This window comes from Limulus polyphemus, unplaced genomic scaffold, assembly GCF_000517525.1.
Source record: "Limulus polyphemus unplaced genomic scaffold, Limulus_polyphemus-2.1.2 Scaffold83, whole genome shotgun sequence".
Taxonomy (NCBI): Eukaryota; Metazoa; Arthropoda; class Merostomata; order Xiphosura; family Limulidae; genus Limulus; species Limulus polyphemus.
Genome location: NW_013665693.1, coordinates 877,050 through 887,190, shown reverse-complemented (window position 1 = coordinate 887,190; position 10,141 = coordinate 877,050). Strand labels below are relative to the sequence as shown.

Below are 10,141 nucleotides of genomic sequence, written 5' to 3'. Positions count from 1 at the left end.
GATCCTTCAACAGGGGGTGAAGTAATGGTAAACAATGCAAAAATTCCCATAAAAATTGCAAAAGGCAAAATGCAAAACTGGAAATTTGTATGTATCCTTGCATGGACCTAATAAACCTACATACCAATTTTGGTGAAGATCCATCAACACTCTGCGAAGTAGTTACATGGACAGACAACAGACAGTACTATTATATTTATATAGATTCTGTAGAGGGGTGCTTCCAGTGGGTCAAATAGCAAATTCACCATCACAATCTGTGCTATTTCTGTAAAACAAGGTATGAGTACAGTTTATAAGGCAATAAGTAGGGGAAAAAGAAAACAAACCTACTGGATAATAAACTTAACAGTGATCCAGTGTAGTTTCATAGATTCTCATTATCACTGTGGCAAATAGCAGGCTTTCCTATTCGACAATTTGTGACTTTAATCACATTTGATGAAATGAAGAGCATTTAGTGGTAACATTGCTTTTATTCCTCTTTAACTATCTTAGTTGCCATCACTTTCAACCATAAAAATTGCAGTGTGGAGTACACTTATTTCTGCAATGTGTCAAGGGTTCCAGGTGAATTTGGTGTTTTTTTTCTTGAGCTTGATCTAACTATTAGTTAAATTTGTAGGATTTCTTACTTCATGTTGAGATTGATCCATTTTTTGGCCATTTTAATGTTTTGTTTCAGGATCTTAAAAAATATTTGAGGATGTTGTCTTGTCTAAATATTTTACTGTTGAAGATTTGTTTTTTTGTTCCAGTTTAAGTTCTGATTTTTCACATAGGGTTGGCTGTTCTTTAGAGGACTGTAGTACTTATAATATGGATTGTCACAAAATTGAAGTGTTTTCCTTAACGGATGGTGTTTTTCTAAACTTCGTTCATAAAGTAATTGAATGTCATTTGGTATATGTAAACTCCTATACATATACCAGAATAAAATTACCTGCAATAGTGTTTCTATGATTGAATGATTTCTCTTTCTTGACAACAGTTATTGACATTAATGCAGAATTTGGGAGTTTCTGCTTTACTGCATCTTATAACTTGTTTGCTTTTCGATATAGTAGTGATGTTTAAATGCAATTTAATCTAACTAATACCAATAAGATTTTTTTTTTTTTACAATCTCAATTGATAGCATTCTTTTGTAATTAAGAATTGATGTACTATAAAAAATTTATACCATACAACATTCCAATTTCTTTACGGTTGGATATAAATGCTGTCATGGTGATAACGACTAAAAACCTAGAGATGTGTTACTTCCTTCCCATAAGTATGTCACTTCCTTCCCATAAGTAAATTGTGCATTTGACTGTTTTGTAAAAGCACATTATGGTAACTTAATGAAAATTGTATTGTAAATTTTGGTAGAGAAAGTTCTGAAATTTTCGAATTCACTGATTAATATGCTTGTGTGTCTTGTATTATCTTTAGGTGTTGTATAAAGAATTAAAACTTCCTCCAGGTGGAGATCCTGATAATAAAGTTAACACAAACTGTTTGTCTTTGGGGACAAGTGTACGAGGTAGGCGTAAAACACTACCAAGAGAACTAAGCACTACTAAGGAAGCCTTAGAAAAATTAAGGGACTTTCACCCATTGCCTGCAGTTATTTTGAATTGGAGAAAGGTTTCTTCAGCTTTGACAAAGGTATGAATTCAATACTTATATTCTGTATTAATTAACCTCACATTATAATTACAGCATCACCTGTAGGAATCTCTAAGAATAAAATGTTTGGCTATTATATTTATAGTCAAGTTATAATGTAAAATCTTCAGTTAGTAAAGAAACTGGAGAAAAGTTAATAATGCATTTGATTGAAGTGTGGGTATAATATTTCTAAACTGGGATTGTTTTCCTTTTTTTTAAGGTTGTTTTTCCTTTGCTGAAAGAAAAATCATTTCATCCATGTTTGAGTATGCATCGTATATATGGGATTTGTGAAACATATACAGCCACTGGTCGTGTGACGATGCATGAACCTAATTTGCAGAATATTCCAAAGGAATTTGAGTTAATATCAGAAACTTCACTTATAACAATTAATTCAACTACATTAGCTTCTTGTGCTATCAACCTTAGATCTTCATTTGTTCCAAGAACAGGTTTGTGTGAATATTTTTCTTAAATTTAAGTCATTTTTGCCAGTTAATTCACAAAAACAAATTTTATTTAAAAAATGATAATTATATAATGTATATATATATATATATATATATTTGTGACTTTTTTAAAGTTTATCATCATTTTGTGGGGAAAATATTAAATTTTTGTTTGTATGACAAAATGATTTATTAAAAACTAAAAATGCAAACGGTTTTGAATGTTTTAAAACCATGTGAATAGTCACCTTTGTTGAGAACAAAATTTTAAAATATTGTATCATGTTTTATTAATAATAAGTGTAATGTGTACATTCAGAAGTAGAGATTGCTGCTAGATATTTTCAAGTACAATAAGAAATAAGTGGTTAGAAAAGAAATTCAAAAGTATGGATATTGCTGTAGCTGTAAACTGTTCAGAGCTATATATACATTAACTACTTTAGGCTTTCTCGTTCACCCACAAATTTTAGCAAGCTGTCTTTTCAGTAATACTTGTTATTTATTTCTGTTTTTCTCCTTAGTGTGTTTGCTTTTCAACTAAGGTTTTAATTGACTTTTTTATTTTTTATGGTTTTTAGTAGTTTTTTCAAATTTTATCATATTTGCTACAGTTTCCAGGCTTTTCGGTGGTTATGAATTTTTCTTGTTATTTTTCAGTCATATAATATTTATTATCACACAAACTCAATAATCCTTCTCAAGTTTCATTGGTTTTTGCATCCAATAATCAATTCTTTTAAGTCTTACCAATTTTTCTTTCACACACATTAAACAGTTCTTTACAGACTTGCAAGTTTTTCATCAGAATAACTAGTACATTTCCTGCAAGAGGTTTTAGTTACTTTCAAAATTTAATTAAACTAATAATCCATATTTTAATTGTATATATGTTTAAAATTCTTACTTTTATAAGACAATGTTAAAACAAAATCTAGTCTCCCCTAGTGTGAAAATTGTGACATTTCCTCTTCTCTAATTTATTTACAACCCCTCCAAGAAGTATGAAATTTAACATAAATTGCTCATAATAACATTGTCATCTCTCAGGCAAAGTATAATTTTTATAGCCTTCAATCTTTGGTTAAGGAGCCATAAAATAGACAATCAGACCCGTCTTGCCACACCCTCTCTTTTAGAAATTACCAATAGTTCTCTCTGATATTTAATACTACTTTATATATAACAAATAGAAAGCCAAGGTTTTCATCTATCAAATGATACATTGGTTTCTGTAAAGAGAATTGTCAATCTCACTTTCAGTTCAAGCTTGATTCTCACTGGAAACATATTGACGAGCTTAGATAAAGTTTTCACGGCTCTAGTTACATAGTCAGAAAGCCAGAAAAATTGTGCTAGTTATGGAATATTATTGTAATGTAATTCGATAGCATAACGAGAACTGCACACTTACCAGGTGATTTTCAACTTATAATGCCAATAACATTTAAATATAAATATATGTATACTGTTATGAATTTAAAGCTATTTAGGCTAAACAAATGTAGTTTCATATTAAAATTTGAAGTAATTCTAGAAAGAAACAAAGGGTTTAGATGTATTTCAATATTTTTGGTAGTTACGAGGTTAGTCAAATTGACTAACCTTGTATAAAGTTAGGGTAGAGAAAATAACAGATAAAATATAAAACTTTACTGAAAAAAAGCATTTAAAATTTATTTAGGAGGTTTTAGAGATTACGCAAATAAAATTTGACAATTTTGAGACCAAGAAAAGTATTTTTAATCTTAACATGGAACTCACTTTGCACTCGGACTAGTATATAGAAATACTGTATATATTCATGGACAAATCTTTAGTAAAAATACTTCATTAAAAAATCTGACTTTATGTATATGAAAGACTTATGATGTTTAATAAAAGTCTGCAAAACTATGTAAAAAATACACAAAGTGTAATCAAAGATAGTATGGAAATTAATGAGTACAAAATGGTTACGAGGTCAGTCGAATCGACCGACCTTGTAGCGAGAGAGTTAATGGACTTTTTTTCTTTGCCCTGTTCTTATTTATTTCCATGTTGAAAGATCTTATTCATGTAAAGATTTGTACCATAAACCTTTAACTCACTTCTCTCCTCTGAACTTTCATATTAACTTTGTTTATTTCTCATCCTGTCAAACTTGGTCACCTTTATTCCAAAAATAAAATGTACAATGTCCAGAAACTAATTTCAATCTTCCAATCACAAATGTCTTCTCACACTTTCTTTATCATTCTCTTTTTATCTTGTTATAGGCAAGACTTCATTATTCAGTCTATCTATTCTGTTCTTACTGAATAGTCAACCTCTACCACTTAAACCACTTTTCCTTCCATTCACAGAGTTGAATCTTTAGTTCAGATCAACAAATTCAAGACTATGTTAAAAAATCTTAAGTTAATTCTGTCAAGTTGTCACAAATCAACTCAGATACTTTTCTAAGTCCAGTCTTCACTTCTTGATGTTTTTTCATAAGCCTCTTTTGATTTCTGCATGAAAATCATGAAAAAGCACAATAGCAAGGCTGTCCAAAGCTGACATTTAACTGTCTCTTTGACTTACTTGTCCTCCTCTTTGTTGATGCTCTTTCGAAAGATTAGATGTCTTCATTAAATTTAATTTCTTATCAAAACAAAATTGCATATTTCATGTTTGTTCTTGAAGCTTACCTCAAGATCTTTCTTATAACTTAGTTGATTCTTGTGTTCTAGTTTGTAATCTTTCTACCTGATTGTGAATTGTTTACCCACTTGTTTATCTTCATTCAAATTATTCTCCCAGTTAAAAGTTTCATTGTATTTTATGCTTGCTTCACTTTTAGTATTCCCTGTGGTATTCATTTAATTCTGCCTTAATTTTTTTAACCCCCCCACTTCTTCCAGCTCTAGTAATGTCTCTGTAATCATATATAAGAATGTATAGATATACCTTGAACACTCTAATCCCTGTCCTTGAATAATATCACAGACTTAGAAATTCTTAGATAATTAGAAAAATGAAATGTATTATAACTTTTGAAATTATTACATGTTTGGGCTCAAAACTAGAACATTGACTGGGTGTATTTTTAGAATAATAAAACATTTTATGTATATAAACCAGGACTGAATCTTATCATACCTGAAATATTTTTTACAGGCTTTAGATTCGAATTAAAGAATGTATATAAGTATTGTAATAATAATGATAATTTTCTGGTTTGCACAGGTTCAGTATTCCTTGCTGCAGACTACTCTCAGCTAGAGCTGCGAGTATTGGCCCACTTTTCTGAGGACAAGAAACTTCGGGCTCTCTTGAAGAGTGGAGGTGATGTTTTTCAAGCTGTTGCTGCTCAGTGGAAGAAACGTAATATGTTGGAAGTTACAGAAAAGGAAAGGCAACAAGCCAAACAGGTATAAATGCATATCTTTTATGCAGTCTTTAAATAAACCAAACTAAAGTAAGCTAGATTTTATAATTCTCAAGATGCAATTTTATTAATTTTGGTATTGCTTTGTATGAAGGGTATTATTTATGTGTAGTTAACCTGTAAATACTATCTGTTGTTTAAACATTGATTATGAAAAAGGTTACTTGTGAATTAAAAGGTCCCATAATGATACAACATCAAGAACCAGTTCAGAATTATTAGGTTGGAATCTAAAATAAAAATAAGAACTTGTGGTGTCATTCTGTTCATATTGATACATATCATGAGAAACAGTAATGATGTTAATGTGACTTCACCTATATCCGATAAATGAATGAAAATCTTATAAGAACCCACACAAATATCATTCATAGTGATTTTGAAAACTTAATTACCTTTTGGCAGTTGCGGAATGGGCCGCCAGGCAAATTCCCAGTGGACCAATGACTCCTGGGCCAGTGGTTATACTGTCCCAGTGCTACAGACTAACCTTCTGCACATAAACTTGTAGGTGTTTTGTATCATACGGTCTGTGTCAGGTAGTATCAACTATGTTAACATTGGTCTCGGGCCTACTAATTTTCCAGTCAGTCCTTCATTGGTCATCCCTGTGTTGGTGAGAGCCAAAATAAGTTCTAGCAAATATACATGAATAATTGCGTACGATACCCGTACAGCCAGCGTTCACCTCCGTGGTTTCAAACTAAGCCTCACTTTCAGAATTGTTTTTCATTGTCAAGAGCAAGCTCTTGCAAGGGCTGATGCATATGATTATTAATTTATTCATAACATAAATATACTCAAAAGAATCTTTATTTTAACACTGCAATAATTTAGTAACTGAAATATTGCCATTGTGATTTCTCATTATTATTGTCCATTAATTCAAAGTCAGCTTAATAAATTGGTGTTGCAACTCACAAAAACAATCAACTAATTGTAATTAGTGTTTCAAATTATAACTATTTTTTATTATTCAAATTATCCAAGTCTCATGGGAGAATAATTGATTAGTAGAATGTAATTGGTTAATGAGCCCAATGATTCATCAATTGTCAAATTCTACTAATTGTGCCCATCTTTAATTATGAGTGATTGAGTTTTGGCCACTGTTATACCTTATTTGTGTCCTTTAATTATTGCTAATGCTTGTGTAAGATTATTACCTGCATGTTAAAAGGTTTTTTCATTTCTCACAGATTTGTTATGGTATCATTTATGGTATTGGAGCTAAGGCCTTGGGTGATCAATTGGGGGTTAATGAAAATGAAGCAGCAGCTTTCAGTGAAGGATTTAAGAACACTTTCCCAGGTAATATCTGTGACTCCAAAGTTTATGTTACGTTTCAAGCTGTATATAATTAATAAATACACTTAATTTATTTATCATGTGTTAGGAGAAAAATATCGATACCATGAAGATTTAATGTTTGAAAGTTAGTTTAAATGTGAATTACTGTAGTTTCATTGTCTAAAGCACAGATTTACATATATAAGTAAACAATAGTAAAACAAAATTTTATGGATTTGTTTTTTTTAAATAAAAGTTTACTATTAAACACAGTCAGTAACAATATGGCATGTGTTAAACTTAAATAGAGAATAATTATTAGCGATGGTAATCAAACTGCCACCAAAGAATAACTGTTTACCTATTCTTATAACATTGTATTATTTTAATGAATCCAAAACGTTTATCATACTTGTTGATAGTGGAACAACAGCACAGACATAAACATGAATAGCTTCATGTGTGTGATATGTGATCATAAACCGTTAAGTAATTGCCATTTATCCCTGATGTACCAAAGTCCACTTTCTGAAAGTGTTCGGGTTATTAGGTTTCTTTTTTCTCATGTCAAATGATCTTCATATGTACTGCAACACAAATGTATAACTTCTGAGACAGTTAAAAGACCAATTGTTTATTTGACAATTTAAAAGCATAAAACATGGTACATGATTTTGATGCCTTTGATATACAATGTGTATTTATTAGATTGGCTAAGAAAATATTTTGTACCATTAAATAATGTTCAGCTGTTAGTTAAAATTTGAAACTGGTTTTTTTTTTCAATAAGATCTTTTATATGTTAAAGTACAAAAACAGTTGAAACTATGTAATAAAGTGAAAGAATAGTGAAAATTGGTACATACCTGGGCCGGGCTTGGCCTAGTAATTATCACTAAGCACAGCAGTGCTTAGTGTTTAGGGATGGGCTGAGAAAAAAATGGTTGCTGCATTCAATTTGTTACTTCTTGATGCTTACAAGTAACTGCTAAGGTTGAGTTATTTGAGTACCTAATTGCCATTTATTGAGTGTTTCACAGCTTGTATAACAGTAATATTATTCTGTTCTTATACCACACGTATTTCTGTGGGGAAATAATAAAAAGGAAAACTACTATTTAGCAGTAAGTTCAGTTTATAAGCATATATTATTTCCATGTTTCATAAATAACAGTTTCATTTCTGGCAGCAAAAATTGTTCTTATATAACAACCATTTGTGACTTTCATTGCACAAACATGATATCTGCCAAAACAATTTCAGTAAAAATAAATAAATAAAGAACAATTTAAATTAATATTCAAGGTATCAAGTATTTATGCAACTGAGAGATCTTTGTATATGTTATTGATGTATGAGTTTAAAAACACCAGTTTCTTAATTATCAAAACAATACATTATATAGCAGTCTACTTCAAATTTTCAGTGGGGCTGAGCCTGGCAGCTGTATGTGTATGTATGGTCTCATACTTCATGGCCTGGGATCTGTATGATGTCCTCCCTATTAATTAACATGACCTTAGCATGTGGTGGAGTCAACTGTATGCACATGCAATGAGTTGGAAGGTGCAAGTTCTGTAAATATCCCCTTAACATTGGTCTAGCACTCCAAGGTACTTGTACCATCCTGGAGGAATCATTCCAGCTTCACTGGCCCCAATGTAATCCAGAATTATAGAAACTGACAAAACTGATATGATATTAACAATATATATTACCATTGAATTATAAAATATATATCAGATGTTCACTTATAAACCTACTTCAATGAAATTGTTAAAAAAAAAGAAGAAGAGGGGAAATAAGCAATAAAAAAGTTTGCAAAAATTAAGTATGATGTAAAGATGGCAATGCCAAAAAGGACAGAAACAAGTTAGGGATGAATACAAAAAAAACATACTAAAATCCCTACATAAGAAGCCAGTAAGTACTGAATCAGTCTTACAATCTTATGGTTATTAGCCACTGTAAAACTATATAGCACTATCGAGTTTAAGTGCTTTGATTCAAACCTGAATTCATGCAACTGACAGGAATTCAACATTTAGTTGTAGATAAAAGTTATTCCAGGAAAGATTTGGCTATTTATAGGAGTGATTTTTGTATGGTTTTTATGTATTCATCCCTATCTTGTTTCTGTATGTTTTGGCTTGCCATTCCTACATCATACATAATATTTGAATTTTTTTGTATTACTTTTTGTCATGCATTGTGAATCCAAGGGTTCATGAGGTGTGTCCTGTTGCTGCACAATCACATTCTGCACCCTGGAGCCGTATGTGTGTTATTAAAATGTCAATCAAATTATATTATTCAATTAGAATAGCCCAGGAGCTGGTAGTGAGTGTGACCAGCTGCTTTTCTTTTAATCTGTCAGTTCGAAATTACAGATGGCTAGAGCCCTTGTGTAGCTTTGTGTGAGTGTTGAAACAAAAATAAAGCAGTACATACCTATTTCATTATATCTATGTTTGATTTATTTCCTGACATTGGTGATCTTTGGCCTAACATGAATAAAGCCTTATTAACATTTAAGTATTCATCAAATATGCTGCTAGATGTATAATTAGCTTATCACACAGTTGTACACCATTGGTAAATATTTATTGCAGTAATTTTCTTCAGTGTTTTGAAACATATTATATTATTTTGACAATTTGAATGGAATATACTTTTTTTTCTGCCATCTCTATGCATGAGCTTATGAAAAAGAAAATTTGTTGAAGCTGGCTTATATTTGGCTAACATACTTTCACTGGGGCCTTTCAGCACTAAAGAAATATTTACAACTTGTTGTGGATCAATGCCGTCAGAAGGAATATGTGGAGACTTTGTATGGTAGAAGACGCTACCTGCTGTCAATCAATAGCCAGAATCCTTATGTTAGGGCTCAAGCAGAACGACAGGCGGTTAACACTATCATCCAGGGCTCAGCTGCTGACCTGGTGAAAATTGCTATGGCATGCATTGATCAGGAACTGGCCCAGATTTTTCCAGCAACAGTATTTCCTCTTAAGAAAAAGAAAACAGGTAAACAGATTAGTTTCTCACTATAGAATGGACCATTAATTCTTGTTATTGTACAATGCTATAACATCAAATCTAGGTTTCTTATTATAGGAAAAACAGTTAGAGGTTCACATAGCCATATCTTGGAAAATTTTCTATGATAATTGCCAAGATTGCAAACATCTGGGAAAAAATAATCATACTGAGACTTGTATTCTTCAGGGATAAGGAAAGAAAACAGATCCACCTGTAAAAAGTGCCAGAATTTCAAGAGGCTTTTTGAATGTAATTTACCAAACTAAATGGCCACTGTTAGTTTGAC

The 10,141-nt window shown here is 31.2% G+C and overlaps 1 protein-coding gene across 1 annotated transcript in view; it reads left to right on the top strand.

The window, feature by feature from the left end:
* LOC106467802 (DNA polymerase theta-like) overlaps window positions 1–10,141 on the top strand; it is a 67,919-nt gene that overhangs the window by 54,536 nt on the left and 3,242 nt on the right. Inside the window, exons 22-26 of the mRNA XM_022396659.1 lie at window positions 1,438–1,653; window positions 1,877–2,111; window positions 5,319–5,503; window positions 6,720–6,831; window positions 9,580–9,840. Of these exons, the coding sequence (XP_022252367.1) occupies window positions 1,438–1,653; window positions 1,877–2,111; window positions 5,319–5,503; window positions 6,720–6,831; window positions 9,580–9,840 (1,009 nt within the window). The remainder of the gene's footprint in view (window positions 1–1,437; window positions 1,654–1,876; window positions 2,112–5,318; window positions 5,504–6,719; window positions 6,832–9,579; window positions 9,841–10,141) is intronic.